This window comes from Mauremys mutica, chromosome 2 (assembly GCF_020497125.1).
Source record: "Mauremys mutica isolate MM-2020 ecotype Southern chromosome 2, ASM2049712v1, whole genome shotgun sequence".
NCBI lineage: Eukaryota > Metazoa > Chordata > Testudines > Geoemydidae > Mauremys > Mauremys mutica.
Window position 1 is genome coordinate 131,994,331 of NC_059073.1, and position 26,202 is coordinate 132,020,532.

The 26,202-nt window shown below is 47.1% G+C and overlaps 3 protein-coding genes across 17 annotated transcripts in view; 1 reads left to right on the forward strand and 2 right to left on the reverse strand.

Annotated features, from left to right (window-relative positions):
* The window catches only part of ZMAT4 (zinc finger matrin-type 4), a 480,660-nt gene extending 476,168 nt beyond the window's left edge, over positions 1–4,492 (forward strand). For 5 of the 9 annotated variants that reach the window (XM_045005482.1, XM_045005483.1, XM_045005490.1 and 2 more), the window contains one exon: positions 4,007–4,492. The gene's annotated coding sequence lies outside the window, so the exon portion shown is untranslated. Of the gene's footprint in view, positions 1–1,390; positions 1,566–4,006 lie in introns of all 9 variants that reach the window. The other 4 variants (XM_045005488.1, XM_045005480.1, XM_045005486.1 and 1 more) reach the window with 1 other exon arrangement.
* The window catches only part of LOC123363910 (indoleamine 2,3-dioxygenase 1-like), a 73,490-nt gene extending 51,735 nt beyond the window's left edge, over positions 1–21,755 (reverse strand). For 2 of the 7 annotated variants that reach the window (XM_045005473.1, XM_045005468.1), the window contains exons 1-3: positions 18,572–21,388; positions 11,416–13,696; positions 8,388–11,318 (exon numbers count right to left, since the gene is read on the reverse strand). The gene's annotated coding sequence lies outside the window, so the exon portion shown is untranslated. Of the gene's footprint in view, positions 1–1,435; positions 1,544–2,879; positions 3,016–8,387; positions 11,319–11,415; positions 13,697–18,571; positions 21,389–21,420 lie in introns of those variants that run through there. The other 5 variants (XM_045005471.1, XM_045005470.1, XM_045005469.1 and 2 more) reach the window with 5 other exon arrangements.
* A 2,506-nt stretch (positions 21,756–24,261) lies between these two features.
* LOC123364869 (disintegrin and metalloproteinase domain-containing protein 2-like) overlaps positions 24,262–26,202 on the reverse strand; it is a 51,828-nt gene continuing 49,887 nt past the window's right edge. Inside the window, exon 20 of the mRNA XM_045007350.1 lies at positions 24,262–25,209. Within this exon, the coding sequence (XP_044863285.1) occupies positions 25,203–25,209 (7 nt within the window). The 3' untranslated portion in view covers positions 24,262–25,202. The remainder of the gene's footprint in view (positions 25,210–26,202) is intronic.

The following is a 26,202-nucleotide window of genomic DNA, read 5'->3' on the forward strand; positions in this document are numbered from 1 at the left end:
GTGCAAACACAATAAAATATTAGAAAAAAAAAAAAGAGAAAAGGAAATATTTTTCTCCCCAACCAGCAGTAAAAGGCAGGCTTGTGTTGGAGAGAAAAATATTTTGCTACCACATCAACTGGATTTTTTTTCTGAGTGATTTTTGTCACCCTCTTTCCCCACTAGTCATTCCATGAGGTAACACTGTGTGATTTTTGTTTTTATTTTATTTAGAAAAGTTGTAAAAAGTAGACATGTTTTCTTTGGATTATCCAAAGTAGAATCGCCTCCTCTCCCGCCACATATGGATCATTTCTCTTTGGTACAACAAAATGCTACCTGTTACAGATACTCTGACACACAGTCCCTTTCAGAGACTTGCATTACAAACATGTGTCAGGCTAGAACCACCACTGAGATTTATTGACAGACTCCCCTGGACATCAATGCAGTTTTGCTGATTAACACTAGCTGAGGATCAGGCCCCTAGATCCCCTCCAAAGAATAGCAGACTACACGGTCAAGGTTCCCTCCCCACTCTTAACTTTAGGGTACAGATGTGGGGACCCGCATGAAAGACCCCCTAAGCTTATTTCTACCAACTTAAGTTAGATTTTAATACTCTGCCACCACCAAGTGCTTTAACAAGAAACAGGGAAAGGACCACTTGGAGTTCCTCGCCCCTGCCCCCCACCCCAAGCCCTTACAATCCTTTTCCTGGGTAGGCTTGGTAATCCCCTCACCAGTTAGTCCTAGTGAACACAGATCCAAACCCTTGGATCTTAAAACGATAAGAAATTTATTAAAAGAAACCGTAAAATGTCTTAAGAACCTGATTGATTTGTTTTCCATCTCTGTAAATTCATGATTGAATATGATTACCCTGTAATTTTCTAAGTTAAGAGCCCAGAGGAACCCCCTCTAGCCTTAGGTTCAAAGTTACAGCAAACAGACTAATTTTTGCTAGAGGGTTTACCTCTAAGGTGCCACAGGACTCTTTGCTGCATTTACAAGTTGAGAAAACAAAACGAAAAACTAACACACCTTGCCTGGCTGTTACTTACAAGTTTGAAATATGAGAGACTTGTGCAGAAAGAGTTGGAGAATAGGGATTGATGTCCGTTCCCTCTTAGTCCCAAGAGCGAACGCACCCAAAAACAAAGACTACGCAAACAAAAGCCTCCCGCCCAAGCTTTGAAAGTATCTTGTCCCCTTATTGGTCCTTTGGGTCAGGTGTCAGCCAGGTTACCCGAGCTTCTTAACCCTTTATAAGAAAAGCATTTTGGTGTCTCTGGCTAGGAGGGATTTTATAGTATTGTATACAGGAGGGTTGTTACCCTTCCCTTTCGCGTTATGACATATACAAAGTCATCCTATAGTCCCATGGTTCAAGAACGTCCTTTGTTCCTAGGTAGCACATTTGCACTCCGCCAACCAATTAACACGTGCAACCTACTTGAGTTTACGGAGAGCGGACATGAGTACGAGAAATGTAACGCTGCTGTTGTCAAATCGGTCCCTTTGAGCGTCCGCGTCTCTGGGGAACCCGGTTTGTTTTTTGTGCCTGGCGGGAGCAAAGCGAAAGGGTAAGTGGTGGGAGAGATGAACCATTGCATTATTCAGAACGCCGATTCATCCTGTCATTTCTAGTAACTGCGAGGAATTGTCGGGCGCTAGGGTTGTCTGGCGCTATTTTGGTACGGACGTGCCCATTGTTACTGTACAGATTAATTGACACCGGTATAAGCCAAGAGGAGCTTGGGTAAACTGCAGAAAAGCTTAGCCACCTCCCGCTTCCCTTCAACACTCCCTCTGGCCTGACACGGGTCCTGGCAGAAATCCGTGCTCCATTTTTGCTCTTTTCAAAATCCATACTGACCTCCCTGAAGAGACTCAACACTCCGCTGCTCTTGACTGCTTCTGATCATTAAAGACCCCACGATGTTTTTGTAAGAGCGGGGGCGTCAGCTCTAAGGGAGTAAAAACCTAGGTGACATTGGTCTACATTCCCCCGGCAGCTTCCGTAGGACACAATATTAACAGTCTTTCCCCATCCTGCACGTTCTGCTGCACGTCATTATATAGCTGCACCTGCGTGTCAGCAGTGGATGTGGAAATCCCTACCTAAGGTTACACCTCCGTAAGCGCAAAGGCCTTTGGGATCCTTCACGATGAAAAATGGTACATGAAATGGAAACAGCTGCTATATAATATGATAGGCAACTATAAGACACGGTAGCATTAAAGGAAATAATACCATCGTCTGCATTGCGTTAGTGGTATAGGACCGACGCGGTATCTGGCAAAACCTGTTATTTTTGCGACACTTGGTCTAACGAACACTGAGTCTTGCCTTTGCAAAAAAGAACTGCGCAGTGTGGGTGTTTATCACGGGAGATGGAACTCCATGCCAAAGCCAGGGCCATTACTATATGTGTATAGTACTATATTACTACGTGTATGATGAAACATCTTCTTGGCACCCCACGCTGAAATTCTATTGCAATATTCTGGGATATCACATGCATCAAGACTTGCTCGACATACTTTCCCTTGTGTAAGTAATACAAGATAGAGAATTCTTGTTTGTAGAGGAAGAGTTTGATTTCCTGGTTGCTGTAGTTTAACATCCTAACGTGGGTTGCCTTTGGGGACCCCTTCTGCCCCCCTGCCATAACATTGGCCTTACACATGTGGTTTGTTTCCCGGTGCCAGGCCCATCATTTGGGATTTGCCCTTTCAGGCCATATGAGGATGAGATTTAAAGGCACCGGATGTGCTAGAGCCAGTGACAAGTGGAGGATAAAGGAGTCTTTGCCTTTTGCATGTTTACACTTTTTTTTTTTTTTTTTTTAAATAAATAGCTAAACATGCAGATGTGCTCATAGTATTGCCTGTACCTGTTTCTTATGCGTAACACGTGCAGATAGTGTGAACCGGACGTCAAAGACAATAGAAGAGTCTTTGTTTCGCTTTCCCAAATAGCGCACTCCCATTTCAGTTCTGGAGTTACCTGAAGAGTGTTAGAAAAAGGCAGGCTCTGGAATTAATGCTAAATAGTCAAACTGAAACGGATTCCCATAGCTATTATTAGTTGTTGATTCGTTTATGTTTGGTAAAAAATATCAAAGAAATTTATTAGAATGTGACCTTTCCCTGTATAAAATGCCAAATAAGATATGCTTTTTGGTCTAAGCAACATCTAGCTCCCAATGGGAGCTAAACCAGCTGGGTGCTAGAGACAGGAGCACTTTCTAAGCCATTTTCCGTTAAGGACTACAGCGTGGCAGTGAGAGCAGTGGTGTTCGGAACTGATGCACGCCATTGTGCAAAAGACCACAGGCTGCAGGTGTTAAGGCAGTGAGATAACTCAGTGATGTACGCTGGTTACTATGGAGACACGCTCGTCTCCACAGGAAGGGCCGAAACGGCCCTCCGTCACCATAGGTTTGATGGGTGCCCCCGCTCTTTACAGTGCCGAAAAGTTAAACCTACACATCTGAGATTTTACATCATCTGCCAGGCTAGACTGTCTCTAGGTACATTTTCAACACACAACCCCCCCCCCCCCCCCCGCCCCCAAGGCTGGTACACTAGCATTTTCTCGCTGGAACAGCTATTCGTGCTAATGAAATTAAATCAGAAATACATTCAGTGCATTTTATGAAGAACCTTGTTACGTAAAAACAATAAGGAGTCCTTGTGGCACCTTGGAGACATGTCTAAATAAATTAGTTAAAGCTTTCGTGGGCTATAACCCACTTCATCACATGCATGGAGCGGAAAAATATAGTAAGCAGGTATAAATATACAGCACATGAAAAGATGGGAGTTGCCTTACCAAGTTGAGCCGGGGGGGGGGGGGGGGGAAGAGGGGTGTCAGTGCTAACAAAGCCAATTCAATCAGGGTGGATGTGGCCCATTTCCTACAGTTGACAAGAAGGGGTGAATATCAGAGGGAAAAATGGTTACTCACCTTTGTAACTGTTGTTCTTAGAGATTCATTGCTTATATCGATTCCAATTAGGTGTGCGCATGCTGCTGGTCACATCAACACGAAAACCATTTCCACCTCACCGGATATGTGGCCCGAGTGGAGGGCTTCCTGCCTTACGGTGTCCAAACACAGAAGCTCCGTATGGTTCAGCCATGCGGCTTCCAAGCCATGAGGTGGAGAGACCACAGGTCGGGATGACAAAGGCGACAGTGGTCCTGAGGGAGCAGGTCGGGAAGAGGCGGCAACGGGACTGGAACGTCCGCCGACGGTTCTAACAGCTTGGTGTCCCAATGCTGGCGAGGCCATGCTGGAGCTACCAGAAATCACCCTTGCCCCGTCCCTGTGGATCTTGAGCAGGATCTTGTGCACGAGGGGGAATGGAGGAAAGGCATAAAGCAGGCAGCCTGTCCAGGGAAGCTGGAAAACGTCCATTAGGGAGCCCAGGCTGCGACCTTGGAAGTGTAGCCTATAGGACTAACCTGCTTGCTTAATTATATAGTTTATATACAAAGTATTTATTGTAATAGGTTTATAGATTTATATTAAACCAAAGTAAGTTAGGCTGTAATGCAAGAGACCTACAGGCCATATCTTGTATGTTAAGCTAAGGCAAAGTTAGCACTGCTATATTAACACCTTTTACTCAGAAAACAAAATTTGACCGATATCTTGTTATCTAAATAGATGAGAACCCACGCCTATGTCTACGACCTTTATCTAGACCAATAGGCAATGGAGGAGAATAGCATGGGGGGAGGGGGCTTTCAATTTGTACCCACAGACTTAACAAGGACACCACAAGGAAACATATGTGCTAGAGCAGTCGCACTTACATTCTATTTCTACTCTCTAGATAGTCTATCTAAGATGTATAGCCTAGTAATAGTAGTAGGCTATACTTGTTCTTCAAGTTTAAAGGGAACTAGGCTAAGCTTGGTTTCCCTAAGTTTTAAATTCTTAGGTTGTTTAGGTTTTGATTTTAAGTTTTACCTGACTAACTTAAACTTAAGTTAGTTTTGATAGCTTTTAGCATTAGATTTTTCTACGCACTCAAGAACTGAGAAACCTGAACTGCAAGGCTGGTCCTGTCTCTCTTACCACCAGGTTATCAAGGATACACTTGCATCCGCCGTTGACGGAGGAAGGCAGCCGTGACCGACATACGCTTGGTGAACACCCACAGGGCCGTGGAAAGGCCGAATGGGAGGGCCGTAAACTGGTAATGTTCGTGGATGACCACAAAGCGTAGGAAGTGCCTGTGCGCCGGATGAATAGCCACGTGGAAGTACGCGTCCTTCATGTCGAGGGTGGCGTACCAGTCTCCCTCCACAGAAGGAATCACTGTGCCCAGGGAGACCATGCAGAACTTCAACTTGACCATGAACTTGTCAAGTCCATGCCGGTCCAGAATGGGCCGGAGGCCCCCTTTGGCTTTGAAGATTAGGAAATAGAGAGTAAAACCCCTTGCTCTCCTTCAGTTCACCAACAGTATTTGGTCAAATAAAAAAAAAGATATTACCTCACCCACCTTGGTCTCTCCAATATCTGGGGACCAAGACAGCTACAATCAGTGATGAGCTGCCAAAATCTTAACGGGTTCCCTATAAAAAGTTCTGATTTAAGGGATGTGCGACAGCATGTATTTTTTGTACCAATAGGGTTACCATACGTCCATATTTTCCCAGGAGGTGATTAAGAACCGAAAAGCCTGACATGTCCAGGAAAATACAGATGTATTTTAACCCTACCTAAAGTTCTTTTTTAAAAAGATGGGGCTGAACTAGAAATGAGCTCCGTTTCACATGTGTGGGTGGTGATCAGGGACAGTCTCAATTTTTGGGCCTTTTTCTTATATAGGCTCCTATTACCCCTCACCCCCGTCCCGATTTTTCACACTTGCTGTCTGGTCACTCTAGGGTGTGGCCATGTGTGGGTCCCAGCTGCTCCCTGCCCCCCCTCATTAAAGCAGGTGTGCAGGGTTACTGCCCTGGGAACTGCAGGGCACCAGTGGATGTGGGGCTGGCTGCAGATAGGGGCGTGGGGCAGGGCTAGCTGGAGGCAGGGAGTGACACGGGCTGGCTGTGGGCAGGTGATGCAGACGGGCGGGCTGCGGGCGGCTGTGGGCAGAGGGGGGCTGGCTGGGGGCAGGGGGTGGCTGGGGCTGGGGGCAGGCAAGGCGGGGGAGGGGCGCAGATACTCACACAGGGGGGAGCGGCTGGGAGCAGCAGGACGCAGCCGGAGCCCCAGGGCCAGAGGTCCAAAGAGCAGGAGCAGCAACAAGGCCAGGAGGCAGCTCACATGGCTCTCGCAGCACAGCACAGCGTCCCCCGGCGGCCGGGAGGAGGAATTACAGGCTTCCCAGGCAGAGCCCATCAAAGCTTCCCTCGCAGGGAAGCTAGTTAACAAGCGGTTCTAAAACCGCTTCTAAATTTAACAACGGGTTCGCGCGAACCCGTGCGAACCGGCTCCAGCTCACCCCTGGCTACAATTACATAACATAAAGGTGTTTAATCTCTGGATACACGCCACTTGGCATAAACTGTCTGCAGCATCACTGAAATTCAGTACTACTCCCACACTCTCCTGTATGGCAACACTCATATGCCATGTGAGTCTGCAAAGTAGCACTTTTACTGGTGGCAGCAGCAGCAACATTCAACTAAGTAGAGCTTCATGGTACAAAGCCACACTCTTGCATAGAGCCCCTGAATTCTGAGCTTACAAACAGAACAGTGCCAAGTTCAATTAGTACAAAGAAGAATGCAAGATACTCTCAGTTCTCGAAGCATAGCTGGAGGCCTAGTCTGACAGTCTGGACTTGCTGGCAGCCAGTGAAAGAAAAAAGGAAGAAACAAGAACATGAAATAAATTAGCCAGGATAATAACAAACTTACTTGTCATTTTGCTGGCTAATTTATTTTGTGATCTGTCCCATGGAAAAAAGTAGTACGTGAGAGAGCTAGGAAACAGAGGGGGGAGGGGAGGGGAATGAACAGAAGGAAAGAGCTAGCTTTCTGACTTCAGTAAATGCAGCTCAGCTGAGGAGCTTGGAGCAGACAAGTTCCAGGATGTTGAAAAGGTGCCTCCTTCACAGCAATTAGGCAGGAATGCCATGAAGTAGCCCCCAGACCCATGGATGAATAAACGATAGCCGAACAAAAAAAGTTATTTTGAATAATGAACATGGGTCTTCATTATTCTTTTCCTTAAGCTGTTTTATCTGCATCCAGGCAGAATGGATAGAGCACGCTGAACTAACTTGCTCATCTTTGTTTCCAGAATATTGACTATCAGACTATAAAACCCCAGCTCCTGCAGTCAAGTGGATATATGACGATTTCAGCCTTCATTCTTAAAGAAAATAGAACTTTCTAGCCCTCGTGGCTATAGAGAAAAAATGAGTCCCTAGTGCACCCTAAAGGCTCAAAAAGCAGAAGGTAACTAAAAAGGTTACAAAACCTCATGATTTTTAGTGAGCCTGACAGGATTATTCAACATTTGAGGTTGGCAATACTGTATGCTCAAGAGCTCAGCTAATTCAGGCTGGATTGCTTCACCCACATTACCCCATATCACCTGGGTGAGCATCCAACTTCCTCTGTTCAATGAAGGAGGTGTTACACCATGGAATTGAACCTGCTGAGACTTACATTTTAACCATTCGATCGGCAGAATTCCCCTGGGAATATAAAAATGGTAGCTAAGAGACCTAAAAAAAACACCCACCACCTTCTTCAGCATATAAATAACTTAAATGTCAAAGAATGTGCCCAAAATGGCCACCTCAAGGTATTGAACTCACAACCCCGGGTTTAACAGGCCAATGCTCAAACCACTGAGCTATCCCTTCTCCCCCCATCCTATAATATATGGAGATATACCTCTCATATAAAACTGGAAGACACCCCGAAAGGTCATCAAGTCCAGTCCCTTGCCTTCACTAGCAGGACCAAGTACTGATTTTGCCCCAGATCCCTTAGTGGCCCCCTCAAGGATTGAACTCACAACCCTGGTTTAAGTAGGCCAAAGCGCAAACCACTGAGCTATCCCCTGAAGTTCAAGTATTAGCTTTCAATTCAAAGAAAAACAGAAAGCTACAAGCATTTAAAAATGCCTTCTTCTAAGCAGTAGTTTGGAATGATTACTTTGTTTTTTTGGTTTTTTTTTTTTTTTTTTTTAATTACAACTATACAAAACAAAGGCCTTAACACAGAGTCCTAAAAATAGGTTCCATATACCTAGTGATGCAAATAAGAAAAGAAAAAAACAAAAACAAAAAAACCCACCACACTTTAATTGCTATAATTTATGCTTTATAATACACAACATGTAGTATCTCTGTCTCCATAGATGACATATCACAGACATGTGTTACAGACAGAACACAAACAGGTAAAGGTTTGAACGGCACCTTGAATTCAACAGCAGTTGTTGCAGACTCTCTGGACTCCGACGATCAAAAGCGAGGCAGAACTCAAGAAGTGTCGCTGCAGAACCCAGGGCGAGCTTGAAAGGCACTCCAGAGGGACAGCACTGTGCCGGGAGCATCAGAGAGGCCAACGTGACTTGCACCCTAACCATGGAGGAAGGCCCTCTGCTGAGCCTAAAGGGCCAGAATCCCACAACAGCGGAAAAAGAGTAGGACCACAACCCTGATTACATGGAGGGTCTAAAGGCCCAAGTGATTAAGACCTGAATTCCCCTCCATAAGCGAGAGGGACGTGACCTGAGCCCTAATTACAGAATGGTCACTCTGGCTAGCCTGAAAGAGCAGCATAATGACAAGATGCTAAGAAGGGTTTTGGTCTCTACCCTAAGTTACAGGGAGCTCTCGGGGGGCCAAGACGGCCCCCTAATCTCACATAAATGAGAAAGAAGTGACCTACTCCCTGTAAGCAGGGCAATCACACCGAGCAGCCTGTCAAAGGTTCATAAGCCCAAGAGAAAAAGAGGGGAACGATCTGAAGTGTAGTTACGGGGTGGTCTCGCTGCTCTAGATACCACTGCCTCCAGATCCCCACTGACGTGACCTGCACCCTTCTTACAGGACGGTCACTCTGACTCAGAAGCCAAAGGAGAAGAGTCACATGAAAGCAAAAAGGAGGCACCTCTGAACTCTAATTGCAGGCAGGTCTCGCCGCTCTAGGTGCCCAAAGGGCTCACTAACCCCCTCATAAGCGAGTCATGTGACCTGCCACCTAATGACGGGGCACCCACTCTAGGACAAGGGACTAAAAAGAGATGGGAGGGCCAGGGATGACACCTGAACGCTTGAGACTTTGGGGGGGGGGGGGGGGAAAATCGCTAAACGAGGTGGCTCACGTATCAAAGGGAAAAGAGGTCCCTCTGACCTAAGGTTCTTGGCAGTCCATCATTGCCCCAGAAGGGAGAGGGACGTGACCTGAGCTGCAGATGCAGGGAGACCACACGGTCTAGAGGAACTTAAGCAAGGGGCCCAAACGCTTTTTCAGCCTTAAGGCACGAGACCCAAACCATCAATCGTGCCACTATATGGCTAAACAGGGGCCATAAAAACAAACACGTTCTTTTTCTAGTTCTGGGAAGGGCTCATTCAAACAAACCAAAAAACAAAAAAGCTGCAGCAATTTACAAATAAATAAAAATTAAAAAGCCCTTCCACACCCATGCACATCACGTTCGCTCTCCAACACAGACATGACACAGAACTTCCCAAAGCAGAAAAAGAGCTAACCGCAAAAGGCTATGGGCACAAGGTATTAAAAAGGCAACAAAAGGTCACCATGCTCATGCCACAGATGAGAGGAATGAGACCTGAACTCTACTTACAGGGCGGTCAGGCCGACTAGCCGGCCATAATTCTCTATTGCTTAGCTGTCAAAAGGAAACGGACCTGAACCCTGGTTACAGGGTGCTCCACGCTGACTAGCTGGCCATAATTCTCTATTACCTAGTGTGACGCAGTAGGGAGTGGGATGGATTGACCTGGAGTGTCATTTAGTTTTACTGGACTGTCTGCATGGGGGATGGGAGAGCAGGGGGATGACTTTAGGTGAGGGACGGTACCTGAGCCTGTAACCTGAGTCAGGAAGGGGGGGTGGGGAAAGTCAACCCCTTTGCCCAGGAAACTGGGCAAAGGGAGAGAGCCTGCCGGAGGGGTTTTTGGTTTCAGTTTTGGGCTGGCTGGGAAGAGGCAGGGAACCCCAAGTCTGGGGTCTAAGATCCTTGCCCCCCAGAGGGACCTGGCTGAGGGGTCCCGGTTGTACCTACACACCCTGCTTGGGGCTGTGTTCCTGTCATCTAATAAACCTTCTGTTTTACTGGCTGGCTGAGAGTCACGGTGAATTGCAGGAAGTGGGAGGCGTGCGAGACCCTGACTCCTCCGCACTCCGTGACACCTAGGTTTCAAAGGGGAGAGATGTGAACCCTAGTTATAGGGCTGTCACACCGACTAGCCAGCCATAAGTGTCTATGACCTAAAGTAAAAGGAGGGGAGCGACCTGACCCCTACTTCCAGGGCGGTCATACCAGTTCACCTGCCATAAATGTCTATCACCTGGATTAAAGAAGGGAAGAGACCTGAACCCTAGTTCCAGGTGGTCCATCCGACTGGTCAGACAGCCGGGTGTAAGGGAACGGACCTGGACCCTAGTTCCTGGGAGGTCAATGCCAACTAGCCAGCCAGCAGGGTTTAGCACCTAGAGCTCACAAGGGGAGAGACCTCAACCCTACTTACAGGGCGGTCACTCGGTCTCAAGGTACTTAAGGGCTCAATATCCTCGTTGAATGAAAAATCAAGACCTGAACACTTCGGAAGCGAGCGGTCTTTCTGACTGCCTTGCTGGAGCACCACAGTGCCAAGAAAGCCAAAAAGGGGGAAAAAAAGACCAAAACCCAAAGTTACAGGTAGGTCACTGGCATCCAGCCTAATAAGCAAGCCCTAAACCAACGACAGGGACGGGAGCCGGACCGCGATTACAGGGAGGTCACCGAGTAGCATGCCAACAGTTCTTAAACCCACCACAGCAAAAGGCAAGACCTGAACTCTACTTGCAGGGAGGCTACATTGCCCATAGGGATTAAAGAGCTCAACCTCCTCACGGAGGTCACAGGGGTGTCACCTGCACCATTCTTACAGGGTGATCACTCTCTCCAGACACCTAATGGAGTCAAGGGGTAAAGAGACCTGCACCCTACTTACAGGGAGGTCTCGCTGCTTGAGGTACTACCAGGTTCAGGCTCACTCTCTCTTCCCCCACCCCACAAAGAGCAACTTCCACCCTAGTTACAAGACAGTGCCCGGTGCGTATTTTCTCCTCCTCCTCCATCTTCATCGTCTTCTTCCCCTTTTCTTCCTCATGTGCTGGAAAGAAAGAGAGGGAGTGTGCAAGACAGGTTACGACAGGATTAAGAGAGTCCAGGGGTCTTCAAATATAAACAGTGCGCATTAAAGTTGCTACCTTGTCATCTTCTTGCCTCTACAGGCAGCCTTTGACCTATAACTGGAAGGGAATTCTGAGCTGTCCCATCATGCGCTTTGACGGCACACTTGACGCACAGGCCTCCAACTCTCCAAACATGCCAAAGGCTCAACTGCTGCCCTACTGTGGAGCCAGGTTTCCAGCTTCCTCGCTGAAGGAACAATAATACACACCATGTAGAGTCAAGCACAGGAGTTTATTACGCACAGCACTAGCAGAGTGTCACTTTGTAATTAATTCTTCTGCAGTGCCTGAGCCTAATAAGCAATAGATTATATAGGGTGCTCGTTGGGCAAAGAGAAGCGACAGGGGTGGGTTTTCCCAAACTCCTCGATAGATTCTAGCAGGAAAACAAGATAAGCACAATAAGCCAATGATCTAAAAGATTACATAATGATTCCTTCCAAGGCTCAAATTAACATATTGCTGACACACAGGTCATTACCCCCAAACTGTGTCTATTAAAGTGTATAGGTTAAATCCTAATTTTGGGGTCCAGGGGAATGAGGTAGCAGCAATCCCAGTTGACTGACAGGTACATTCCTGGAGATTTAAAGCGAAAAAGGCAGTAATACTTAACAACTGTTTATAAGTTTACCCTTGCATTTCTGTGGGCTAGGATTGGCATACATCTGCGAGGGGAGAGTGTCCTAACGCATGTCAATTATATTGGGCCTCTCCCTGAACTCTGTCTGGGATTGAGGAGTATTGTACCACTATCTCCTCCTTGCATGAGGGAGTAACCATGAGGCCTTTCTCAGCGCTTCATGGTGTCTATAACTTGTGATAAGGACGCCCAATTACATTCCGAGTTATGCTGACTCCGCTCACTGACTTGAAACAAACAAGGTTATTTGTTTACATAGCTAAGAGGGAAGCTGGGGTATTATTCTCTGTTAGCCAGACCCCATAGCCCAAGCCAAGCTGTGGACTCCAGGCCTATATGAAAAGTTCTCAGGAGAAACTGTAGGCAAGATCTTACATCCATAGCTAATGGATTCTGACCCTTCAGTCCCTCCTCTTGACCCTAGGGTTCCCTAACCCGCCAGGTCAAATATAAAACAATTTTCTGCTTACTTCGGAGTTGCAAGTAAAGTATCAACACCATCAGGAATGTCAGAATGGACATGCTCCACCTAATTTGGCAGAATAGCACCCAGAGCCATCCCCAGGGGAATCTCTTCACCTGAGATGGCATCACCCATAATTATTGATTTAACCTCCACTGCCTGATTCCGTGCCTCAGAGTACTTAACAGCGACCTGGTCCACGGTCTCCCCTATCCAAGTGTACTTCGGACGGCCTTCTCCAATGTGTCTTGGGCCTCGGCCACCAACTCCTCGATCTTCGCCTGCAGGGCCTGTAGACCCTCCTCTAGATACTTACTGCCGTAGTGCCATTCCGGATCCCATGTTAGGTTACCCGTCATTGGCAGAGTGCGGTGGAGCCACGTCCTGTCAGTCAGGGTTCCCCTTCGGGGGACCGTCATGCACACGGATGGATGTCTCGAGGGCAGGGCTTTCCATTTAGCTCGATAGAGTGGTTCTGGGCAGTCACACACCAGTAGGTACCGTTCATCTGGACCAGCTCCGTGTGCACCAGTTACTCAGTGATGGCCACTTTGAATCTAGACAAATTTGTTAGAACATTATAAGGGCATATACATAGAATTTCCTTAGCAGAGTGGGTGCAACATTCACTAGGGTACAATGCTTTCCCGGCGAACTCGGAATAAACAATACTTTTTATTTTAGTAACATGACCTCTCCTCCATACTGGCAGAGAGGTCACCGTTCTAGCTCGTTGTGAGTGAGGGATTCCCAGAGGCACAGGAGACTGAAGATTATGCTGTGACCTGTCCAAACTGGTCTTTGGACTCTCATTGATTCTCTGTTTCCCCGTTCCCATGAAGGGGTACTGGAGAGATGGCCATCCAGGAGACCTGGCCATCCAGGAGCTCCGTTACAATGCCCTGTGTGGTGATGGCCAATGCTTGCCCTGCTCGTCAACAACTTTCCTCCTATTCCTTTATTTTGGTACCATTTATTAACAGGCTGCTGAATTCTTGACCCAAGTATTTTGTTATATCCACTGAGCTGGATACAGAGTTTGACAGATCCTTTAAGATGTCTAGGATTAGTATCCAATCCTCCCTTTTACATGGCACACTACTTGCGTCCTTCATCATGCACCACAGGGGCATCAGGAGCCACAGCAGGAAACTCCTCATGGTCACCCTTCAGTCCTTCTTCCTGTTCACCTGTGGAGAGATTGTTAGTATTGACAAGCACTGGTGCAAACAATTTTAAAACTTATTTTGGTGCTTTTGAAATGTTTTCATTTTCCCCTAATCCTTAAATGCAGGTTTGTTCAGACTGCTGTTATTATTCAGTTGGGTTTGATTTTCTTTTACTTGGTCGTATAGGTTTTTTTTTTAATTTCATTTTTATTTAATTTATTGTTTAATACCTTAATATAGTTCTGTAACCTGTCTGCGAAGGGCCCAGTAAAATCAATTTGCAGATTCTGCCACGGTCCTTTTGGCTGTGGTTGATGGTTCAGAGGTACTTTCTTCCTTCTACACATATTTTCTTATGAACATGTTACACACCTTCTAAGGAATTGTAAGGCTCCCCCCACCCCCCCCCCCAAGGGGCAGATTAAGGGGGAGGGTGGCAGATTATTACTTACCATATCCCTTCCTTTAACGAATATTTTTGCTGATTGCAGGCAAAAGAGAGGAATTACCCCCATACGTTCCTGTGTTTTTATAGGCAGGCCAGGTTTTAATGGCTTTTACCTTTTAAGGGTTATGGGGAAATTATTTTACTGTTCAGTTATTAAATTCATGAGGTGGTGTACCTCAGTTTCTTTTTTATATAGTAGACCAGGTATGTCTTTGTGCTGCCATTTATGGGCAGTTTTCCTCCTTTATTAGTTAGGTAATTTTCTTCAATGCAGATGCTTTCTGGCTTGCTTTTGAATTCAAAACCATTAGCAGCTCAGAGACTCTGTCTTAAAAGGACACAAATCAACTTTGAGTTTTGATTACTTTAGCTTCTGCTTCCAAAAAAACAGGAATTTGAAAAAGAAAACAACCTATTGTGGCTCCTTTTGGAGTCTTAATAGGATTTTAATTAAGTAACATGTTCTGTTTGCGTTTCTTTTACCCCTTCTACAATATACACTGCACATGTTTTGGGGAAAATGAACATTTTTCATAGTTTAACTTTTATAACTATATTAATTTTTACATTAGGTTTAACTGTTTCTTTTGTGCTTAGAGTTTTTATGTATCTCTTAACATGACAGTCTAATTACACTGAGCCATTTTAAGGCTCAGTGTTTTTAACAGCGTGTGCGCGCACGCGGCGCGTGGGTGTTTGTGTTTTGTTTTGTGCACCTTACCCCTTCTGTTGCTTTAGAGGGGCACTATCTGTTTTAATTTTTTATTTTTCTGCTACAGCTTTTATTTGCTATTTTGTTTACAAAAATAAATTTAGAAATTTTTATTTTTATTTTTCTGGGTTTGATTGCCCTGCTGCAGCCATGGACTTGTTTTTTTATAAAGATATTGAACGTTATGAAGTATTGAGGTACCTTAAGGGTTAAATGCAAAATACCAAAGCCAAACACCACTAGTGATCTGTATCTAGCAAAAGTGTGTTGTTTAATTTTGCAATTTTGAATGAAAGATTTAAATGGATTTAGTGGTATTATTTTAAAAACAAAAACCCAATTTATTTTAAACTTGCAAAGCAAGGGTTTCCAAACCAGGAGTGTTTATTTAGGTTTTTAAGACCTTAAATATTTACTTAATATATAAATTTTACAAAGCTGTTCATACATTACATTTGTATACATTTGGGGGTAATTAAGTTTCAATAGAACCCCCTTAATTTCAAATTCGCTTAAAAAAAGTGACTATGGACAATTTAGACAGATTGTCTCTTTGCCTGGATTATTTACAGACATTTCTTTGGAAAAGGGCCCATTTTCCTTCAGAATGGCTGCAAAGAAACCAAGAACACTTTTACAACGTTACACTGCTTAATTCCCTTCTGCCGCTGCAGAGGTTTTTTTTTTTTTTTTTTTTAAAGTTGGTTTAAATCACTTGCTTATCTCCCAAAATGACACCTTCATTAAGTCAGATTTCACCATTCCAAGTATTGTTCCAGAGGTCTGATTTCCCCATTCCTGTACTTTGGGTGGGGTTTTTTTTTTTTTTTGTTGAGTATATCCAATATAACTATTACTGCTTTGTCTGTTTTGTCACTCCATCATTTAACGAATTCTCTCTCTGATCTGGCTGCAACATAGTTTGCTTTTTTAAACTGCTGCTTGCCGAGTTTTGACATGTTTATACTCCAGATATTCGAGGGCTGACTCATCTCTCCCTCTGATGCCAGGGGTTTTAATCACCCTGGCTGCTGACCTTGTTGGGAAATGTAAGTCTTCCCTTGACACCATAGTCTCAATCTCCACGCCTGTTCAGTCTTGATGGGGATGTGCATTTCCCCCTTTAAATTCTGTGGTCTCAATCTCCACATTGACAGCTTTAATGGGGGTGTAGGTCTTAAGTTACACACAATTGCCAGCCTTATTGGAGACTTCTGCTATTCGAAGGTGTATACGTCACATGCCGCGGGGGGAGGGTAGGGGCGCTCCCCAGGGCTTGTAAAGAGGAAATGGGACACCAGTTTGCACTGCCTACCGCTTGCGTACCCAGCCAGTCCTGCTGGTGGTTTGTCCAAGTCCTCCATAACACACCCCTTAGTTTAAGTAGTACATAACCCTCTTGCACACGTCTCCCCTCCCAATTAGTACCCTTTTTAAAAAACACCCTCTGCTTGTACTACATGTGTCCATGTTCCTTTGCACTTAAATTTAAGAAGTGGGAACAAGATGTGTATGAAAGGGGATGAGAGACGTCTATCCCTAGCCTAATGAGGTGGTAAATTAAATGTACTCGCCTCTCTTGGATCTCAGTCTCAGTTCCTCAATCAGTTCACAAGCTTGTAACCCGGATGAGCACCCATCTGAAGGAACAATAATTCACACCGTGTAGAGTCAAGCACAGGAGTTTTATGCACAGCACAATAGGCGCCAACTGTCTTTGGTGCCGGTGGGTGCCCATGCCCCCCCACCCCTTTCATCGCCCCTGGCCTCACCCCAACTCCACCCCATCCCTGCCCCCATTCCAACTCCATCCCCAAAGTCCCCACCCTAATTCTGCCCCTTCTGTGCCATTATTGGATCCCTTCCCCAAATCCCCACCCCGGCCCCGCCTCTCCCCCCAGTGTGCCACATTCCCCCTCCTCCCCCCTCCCTGCCCCGTGAATCAGCTGTTCCTTCCCAGCGCAAGCGCTGGGAAGGAGGAGAAGGTGAGCTGGAGCAGGGTGAGGCCACAGGGAGCTGCCTGTGGGTGCTCTGCACCCAACAATTATTTTCCGTGGGTGCTCCAGCCCAAGAGGAAAAAAAGGGGAACAATCTGAACTGTAGTTACAGGGCAGTCTCGCTGCTTTAGGTACCACCCTCCCTAGATCCCCATGGATGTGACCTGCACCCTTCTTACAGGACGGTCACTCTGACTCAGAAGCCAAAGGAGAAGACTCACGTGAAAGGAAAAAGGAGACACCTCTGAACTCTAATTGCAGGCAGGTCTCACCGTTCTAGGTGCCCAAAGGGCTCACTAACCCCCCTGTAAGCAAGTCATGTGACCTGTCACCTAATTACAGGGCAGCCACTCAAGACCAAGGGACTAAGAAGAGCCAGGAGGACCAGGGATGAGACCCGAACTCTCGAGATGGGGGGGGGGCGCGCAGAAAAAAAAATCACTAAACAAGGTGGCTCACGTACCAAAGGGAAAAGAGGTCCCTCAGACCTAAGGTTCTTGGCAGCCCATCATTGCCCCAGAAGGGAGAGGGACGTGACCTGAGCCGTAGATGAAGGGAGACCACACGGTCTAGAGGAACTTAAGCAAGGGTCCCAAACGCCTTTTCAGCTTTAAGGCACGAGACCCAAACCATCAATCGTGCCACTATATGGCTGAACGGGGGCCATAAAAAAACCCAACCAAACAAGAGTTCTTTTTCTAGTTCTGGGAAGGGCTCATTCAAACAAACAAACCAAACCAAAATAAAAAAAAAATAATAATAATGCTGCAGCGATGTACAAATAAAAAAAATAAAGCCCTTCCACACCCATGCACATCACGTTCGCTCTCCAACACAGACATACCACATGACACAGCACTTCCCAGAGCAGAAAAAGAGCTAACCGCAAAAGGCTATGGGCACAAGGTATTAAAAAGGCAACAAAAAGGTCAGCCTGCTCATGCCACAGGTGAGAGGAATGAGACCTGAACCCTACTTACAGGGCTGTCACACCGACTAGCCAGCCATAAGTGTCTATGGCCTAAAGTAAAAGGAGGGGAGCGACTGGTCAGACAGCCGGGTGTAAGGGAACGGACCTGGACCCTAGTTCCTGGGAGGTCCACGCCAACTAGCCAGCCAGCAGGGTTTAGCACCTAGAGCTCACAAGGGGAGAGACCTCAACCCTACTTACAGGGCGGTCACTCGGTCTCAAGGTACTTAAGGGCTCAATATCCTCGCTGAATGAAAAATCAAGACCTGAACACTTTGGAAGCGAGCGGTCTTTCTGACTGCCTTGCTGGAGCACCACAGTGCCAAGAAAGCCAAAAAAAGGGGGGGGAGAAAAGGCCAAAACCCAAAGTTACAGGCAGGTCACTGGCGTCCAGCCTAGTAAGCAAGCCCTAAACCCCACCAACGACAGGGACGTGAGCTAGACCCCGATTACAGTGAGGTCACCGAGTAGCATCCCAACGGTTCTTAAACCCATCACAGCAAAAGGCGAGACCTGAACTCTACTTGCAGGGAGGCTACATTGCCCATAGGGATTAAAGAGCTCAACTTCCTCACTGAGTCACAGGGGTGTCACCTGCACTCTTCTTACACGGTGGTCACTCTCTCCAGACACCTAACGGAGCCGGGGGGGAAGAGACCTGCACCCTACTTACAGGGAGGTCTCGCTGCTTGAGGTACTACTGGGTTCAGGCTCACTCTCTCTCTCCCCCCCCTCACTCCACAAAGAAGAGCGACTTCCCCCTAGTTACAGGATGGTTGTTGTGCCCGATGAGTATTTTCTCGTTCTCTTCCATCTTCTGTTTCCTCCTTCCCATTTTCTTCCTCACATGCTGGAAACAAAAGAGGGAGCGTGCAAAACAGGATTAAGAGAATCTGTAGGTCTTCAAATATAAACAGTGCGCATTAAAGTTGCTACCTTGTCTTCTTGCCTCTACAGGCAGCCTTCGACCTATAGCTGGAAGGGAATTCTGAGCTGTCCCATCATGCGCTTTGATGGCACACTCGATGCCCAGGCCTCCAAGTCTCCCAAAGTGCCAAAGGCTCAACTGATGCCCTTCTGCAGAGCCAGGTTTCTGGCTTCATTGCTATAAAATAAATCAGCAGCACGTTATGCCTGAAGGGCAGTGAGAAATGCACTTTAATAGCAAGAGTCACGGACACAAGGTGCACTGTACCGAATGGTTCGACAACAAAAAAAAACCAAACAGGTAAATGGGTGAAGGTTTGAACAGAACCTTGAATTCACCAACAGTTGTTGCAGACTCTCTGGACTCCGACGATCAAAAGCGAGGCAAAACCCAGGAGGCGTTGCTGCAGAACCCAGGGCGAGCTTGAAAGGCACTCCAGAGGGACAGCACTGTGCCGGGAGCATCAGAGAGGCCAACGTGACTTGCACCCTAACCATGGAGGAGGGCCCTCTGCTGAGCCTAAAGGGCCAGAATCCCACAACAGCAAAAAGAGAAGGACCGCAACCCTGATTACAGGGAGGTCTCTCTCAAAGGCCCAAGCGATTAAGACCTGAATTCCCCCCATAAGCGAGAGGGACGTGACCTGAGCCCTAATTACAGAATGGTCACTCTGGCTAGCCTGAAAGAGCAGCATCATGTCATTATGCTAAGAAGGGTTTTGGTCTCTACTGTAAGTTACAGGGAGCTCTCGGGGGACCAAGACGGCCCCCTAATCCCAAATAAATGAGAAAGAAGTGACCTATGCCCTGTTTACAGGGAGGTCACACCGAGCAGCCTGTCAAGGGTTCGTGAGCCCAAGAGAAAAAGAGGGGAACGATCTGAACCGTAGTTACGGGGTGGTCTCGCTGCTCTAGGTACCACTCTCTCCAGATCCCCACTGACGTGACCTGCACCCTTCCTACAGGACGGTCACTGACTCAGAAGCCAAAGGAGAAGAGTCATGTGAAAGCAAAAATGAGGCACCTCTGAACTCTAATTGCAGGCAGGTCTCACCGCTCTAGGTGCCCAAAGGGCTCACTAACCCCCAATAAGCGAGTCATGTGACCTGCCACCTAATGACAGGGCACCCACTCAAGGACAAGGGACTAAAAAGAGCCGGAAGGGCCAGGGACAACACCTGAATGCTCGAAACGGGGCGGGGGGGGGGGGGAAAAAACCGCTAAACAAGGTGGCTCACGTATCAAAGGGAAAAGAGGTCCCTCAGACCTAAGGTTCTTGGCAGTCCATCATTGCCCCAGAAGGGAGAGGGACGTGACCTGAGCCGCAGATGCAGGGAGACCACACGGTCTAGAGGAACTTAAGCAAGGGGCCCAAACGCCTTTTCAGCCTTAAGGCATGAGACCCAAACCATCAATTGTGCCACTATATGGCTAAACGGGGGCCATAAAAAACAAACGAGAGTTCTTTTTCTAGTTCTGGGAAGGGCTCATTCAAACAAACCAACCAAGCCAAAATAAATAAAATTAAAAAAAAAAAAGCTGCAGGGATTTACAAATAAAAATAAATAAAGCCCTTCCACACCCATGCATATCACGTTCACTCTCCAACACAGACATACCACATAACACAGCGCTTCCCAAAGCGGAAAAAGAGCTAACCGCAAAAGGCTATGGGCACAGTGTATTAAAAAGGCAACAAAAAAGGTCACCCTGCTTATGCCACAGATGAGAAGAATGAGACCTGAACCCTACTTACAGGGCGGTCAGGCCGACTAGCCGGCCATAATTCTCTATTGCTTAGCTTTCAAAAGGAAACGGACCTGAACCCTGGTTACAGGGTGGGCCACGCTGACTATCTGGCCATAATTCTATATTACCTAGGTTTCAAAGGGGAGAGATGTGAACCCTAGTTATAGGGCTGTCACACTGACTAGCCAGCCATAAGTGTCTATGACCTAAAGTAAAAGGAGGGGAGCGACCTGACCCCTAATTCCAGGGCGGTCATACCAGTTCACCTGCCATAAATGTCTATCACCTGGATTAAAGAAGGGAAGAGACCTGAACGCTAGTTTCAGGTGGTCCATCCGACTGGTCAGACAGCCGGGTGTAAGGGAACGGACCTGGACCCTAGTTCCTGGGAGGTCCATGCCAACTAGCCAGCCAGCAGGGTTTAGCACCTAGAGCTCACAAGGGGAGAGACCTCAACCCTACTTACAGGGCGGTCACTCGGTCTCAAGGTACTTAAGGGCTCAATATCCTCGCTGAATGAAAAATCAAGACCTGAACACTTCGGAAGCGAGCGGTCTTTCTGACTGCCTTGCTGGAGCACCACAGTGCCAAGAAAGCCGAAAAAAGGGGGGGGGGGGAGAAAAGGCCAAAACCCAAAGTTATAGGCAGGTCACTGGCGTCCAGCCTAGTAAGCAAGCCCTAAACCCCACCAACGACAGGGACGTGAGCCAGACCCCGATTACAGGGAGGTCACCGAGTAGCATCCCAACGGTTATTAAATCCATCACAGCAAAAGGCGAGACCTGAACTCTACTTGCAGGGAGGCTACATTGCCCATAGGGATTAAAGAGCTCAACCTCCTCACTGAGTCACAGGGGTGTCACCTGCACTCTTCTTACACGGTGGTCACTCTCTCCAGACACCTAACGGAGCCGGGGGGGAAGAGACCTGCCCCCTACTTACAGGGAGGTCTCGCTGCTGCAGGGACTGCCGTGGTCAGGCTCACTCGCTCTCTCTCCCCCCACGCCCAGGAGTCACTTCCCCCCTAGGGACAGGGAGGCCGTTCGTGCTGCTGCTTGGGAAGGGCTCGAGCCCCGTCCCCTGGAGACTCTGTCCTGCTGCTCCGGGTGTTTCTGAAGGTTCAGAAGCAGCAAGTCCCGCTCGGGCGGGGCGGGGCAGGTGCCTTGGCGCTGCCTTCCTGCGTGTGGATGCGGATTCCGAGAGCGGGGCGAGCTCGTGCCCCGAGAGGCTCGGTTGGGGAGGTGCTACCCCCGCAGCTGCCGCCTCTGCCGCTGTCCCCGCTCGCCGCGGCGAGGCCAATTTCTGCCGGCTCCGGAGACCGCCCACAACCGCGCCCAGATTTCCAGCCACTCACAGAGCCTCTGTCCCGCCCTGTCAGGTTTTCTCCTCCCCGCCCTCGTCCTCTCACGATACCTCGCCCGGTCCGAGCTTCGCCGCCCGCTCGAGCCGCCAGACGGCTTCCTGCCCGCTCCGCGGACCTGCTCTTCTTCCCCCGCATATCTAATATGGGTATAGTTTGGGGGAGCAGTGACCCCTCCACCTGCGAGCCTTTGCAGCGGGTATCAGCTGCCGGAGGTTTGCAGTTTGAGGGGCGTGAGATACACCCATATTAAAACGTGGGGGGCATGTCCCGCTGCCCCCCATCTACAAAGGCCAGCGCCCCCTTGCCCCCACTGGAGGCAGCGTGAACAGTTACCAAGAGTGCTGTAGGGTCTGGGTGTCTGGCCAACGGCCTCCTGCTTCTCGGGGCTACGTGGAGCCCCCTCTGAGTCGCTTTCAGCTGCACCCCTAGTGTAGCCTCCACTGCTTCCCAGGCAGCTGAGCCCATGGTGAAACGTGGGGCTGGCTTGGCACAGGCAGCCCGTGAGAGGGTGAGGCAACAGCATCACAGCAGAGCCCTAGCTTTGTGCAGACGGTGCCCTCACCCTCCCCTCCCACGGTAAAAGGGAGAGACAGGCCCACCTCTGCTGGCTCCTCTTCCCCCACAATGCTAGGTCATGCCACAACCCAACTTCTAAAATTTGCCATATTGCATATGTAATAGACAGTACATGCACAGCGCTGATTTTAAGGTGTAATTGTAGCTGGTGCAGACGTACGCAACCCAGCTTTTATTTACACGGCACAGGTAACAATTGTAGAGAAGATTTAGCATTGGGGGTTCCAGTGCAGGTTAGCAACCTCAGTACCTAGCCAGGGTCCTCAGTGCGCTTGTACTGGGGCAGCCAGTCCGTACCCCCAGGTCTACACTCCATTGTTGCCGGCGCTTGCTAGATTAAAGCTAGTGCAGGTATATCTACCCCTGCCACAATTGCACTTTAATTTGTGGTGCAGATGTACCCTTAGCCAGCGTTCATGGGTATGTCATCCTATATATATTGTGTGAGACAGCTCCTCATCAGCATTTAGAAAACTTTGAGGTTTCCCTTTTAATGTTTGTTTTACTCCTGGTTTTAATGTCTCTAAAGGCAGTGTATTAGATTTCTTTTTGCATGATCTAAATGCAGGGGTCAGCAACCTTTCAGAAGTGGTGTGCCGAGGTCTTCATTTATTCACTCTAATTTAAGGTTTCACGTGCCAGTAATACATTTTAACGTTTTTAGAAGGTCTCTTTCTATAAGTCTATAATATATAACTAAACTATTGTTATATGTAAAGTAAATAAGGTTTTTAAAATGTTTAAGAAGCTTCATTTAAAATTAAATTAAAATGCAGAGCCCCCCCAGACCGGTGGCCAGGACCCGGGCAGTGTGAGTGCCGCTGAAAATCAGCTCGCGTGCCACCTTCGGCACACGTGCCATAGGTTGCCTACCCCTGATCTAATGTATAAAGAGAGCAGCTGTGGTTTCTTCATTTTGCTGGCCACTGAAGGTACGTCTGTACTAGAGCTGGAACGTGTAAATTCCAGCTCGAGACATACCTGTGCTAGCTCTGATTAAGACAGAATGCTGAAAATAGATGTGCAGCCATGGTGGTGTGAGGGGTTGGTTGCCCTGAATATGTACTTTTGGTCTCTGACTGGATCATACTTGGAGTGGCTACATTTCTCTTTTTAGTGCACTATCTAGATCAGAGCTAGTCGAGTATGTCTCCTCTATCTGGAAGTTACACCTTCCAACTCTAGTGTAGACAGACCCTGAGTAAGGCCTTGTTTACACTAGGACAGCGGTTCCAAAAACTTGTTCCACCGCTTGGCCTGAAGCAGTGAACAGCGGCCACTGTGAGCCGCGATCGGCCGAACCTGCGGACGCAGCGGGTACACAAACCGGCCCGGCCTACCAGGGGCTTTCCCTGCACAAGCGGCGGAACAAGTTTGGGAACCACTGCACTAGAAGAGTTTTGCCCATGTACTGATACTACTAGTATAGCTATACTGGCAAAACCCTCTAGTGTGGATGCAATTGTGCTTATATTAGTAGAACTTATGCTAGTTTGAGAACATGCTCTGTGCAATTGCCCAGTCTTCAGCTACATGGTTCTCAAATTATTGTATTCTGCAGATCACCAGAAAAGGCTCCTTTAACCTCATTTAGAGAAATATTTAACATTAGTAAAAATAATCCAAGTTGAAATGGAAACATGAACTTCTGGATTTACCCAGCTCAAATAAGATATGTAGCTGTTTCCAGATTTTTTTTTAAAATATTCCTTTATTTTGTAATTAATTAACATCCAATTCAGAATTACATAAAGAGAAGACTCCTCCAAAATAAAATTGAAAGGTTACAAACATTTCCTAGGCAAATTGAGAATCCATTAGAGTTCACAGTTGAGGTGCTGGAAGAGGAAAATATTCCCAATTTTCATTGCAATAGCCCACAGAAAAAATATAATGAAGTCAGGTCAAAAAACTATTCAAGTTTAGAGCAATTATTATGAGAAATCAAATTACTATCTTTTAACTAAATTATTTAAACTACAGGAATTCCTACGGGCTTATAAATGCCTTCTAGGCACTAGCTTGTGTTAGGCAGAATGGAGTTCTCACGGGGAACTCCTACTGCTACATTCCCTAAGGAGGATGCAGCATACTCTCCCCAAATGCTCGCCAGCTCTGATGGCCAGTGCTTGTGGTGTCTTCCGAATCCTCACCTTGTGGGGTTTTCTCTTTCAGTGGTTTATGAGAGAACAGTTAATTGAACACCCCTTTGAGATGATTGTGGGAGTTCAAACCCCTAACACCAAGCTATTGTTTCAGGCTCTCTAGAGACAGACTCAGGCAGCACTATGTTGATTATATCTGTCAGGCTGTCTTTGCAACTGTTAAGGACTAGAAACATCCCACCCTCAAATGAAAGCTTGAATTCTCCAGAAAGTGAAGTAACTCTCAAAAAACTCCCCAAAAGTAACTCCCCAAAAGCTTCTAACTCATCATTAGCAAATGGGAAAGTGCAATTTTCAAGCCCTATGACTGGCATGAATTTATAACACTAGATATAAATCATTAAATATGTTTAGTGGTTATGTACAGGAAAATGTACATATACAACAAATTTAAGTTCAGTCTTTGCTTTATAGTACTATTACTTTGTTTTTCTTTAAAAAAAACCACTCAGTCTTTATGGGGGGATGGAAATAGTTAACCCGAATAATTAAAAAAACAACTCCAAATTAAAAGCTGGTTATATATTGCACTGTCCATTCAGAGGTTCCATGCTGGAAGTACTTTGCCATCTGCTTTAAACTGACTGCTTATATTATTTCCAGCCTTCTGGTGTTATTGGCTATACACTGGCAGACAGAATAAGGGAAAAAACACATTGCTGTTAATAGAATCAACAAGAATAAATAAAACATAGCAACCTAAGCAAATTATTTAGCTGGGAATTCAGCCGTAATAAGTATGTCTGTTATCTGTCAGAAGGTAGACTCAAGCCCACTTCCATCATAAGGTAGCTTTCACTACTACCAGTCTTGCCTCAGACAGCAAACTATATTTGATGTTATAATTGGGCTTGAGTTTATCCTCCGACAAACAACAGACATATTTATTATGGCTGAATTCAAAAAATACATGGTGGTGAACTTGGAACAGGATACAGTCCAGGACTAAAAATACAGCAACAGATGACCAATATTGATGATCAGATTCATTTTGAAATAGTTTAGTAAATATCTTCATACGAACAGTCAAGAAACAGGGCTAGATTATTAGTTTAATGATAGGTATGGAGTAGGGTGACCAGAGAAGCTGGACTGGAGCAGTTTGCAGGGTGAGTGCTGGGGGCCACCCCCTCCCTCCAGGCTTGCGCTGCCATACAGCTGATCAGCGTAAGCATGGGAGGGAGGAGCAATGCAGTGTGCTTGGGGAAGAGGAGGGGCCAGGGCAGGGATTTGGAGAGGGATCCAATGGGGCAGTGAGGAGGCAGGGCTGGGGGGGGCAAGAGCCCCTCCAGGCTCTGCCTGTGCCGGAGCGGAGGGCAAAATTGCTTGTTTGTCCAGTGTCCCAACCGAGCATCGGTCGGGACGTGGGACAAACAAGCAAATATCGGGACACTCCCATTAAAATCGGGACGTCTGGTCACCCTAGTGTGGAGACAATAACTCCCAGACTGACAGTGTTTGAGAGTATTGTGAACACAGCTTGCTCCACTCTTGAAGGGGGAAGTGTACCTTATCACTCAGCTGTTCAGCGGGGTGCAAAAGGGAGGAGCGGGGACGGGACATAGGGGAGAGGGTGGAAAGAGGTGGGGAAGAGAAGGGGTGGGGATGGGGTCTTGGGGG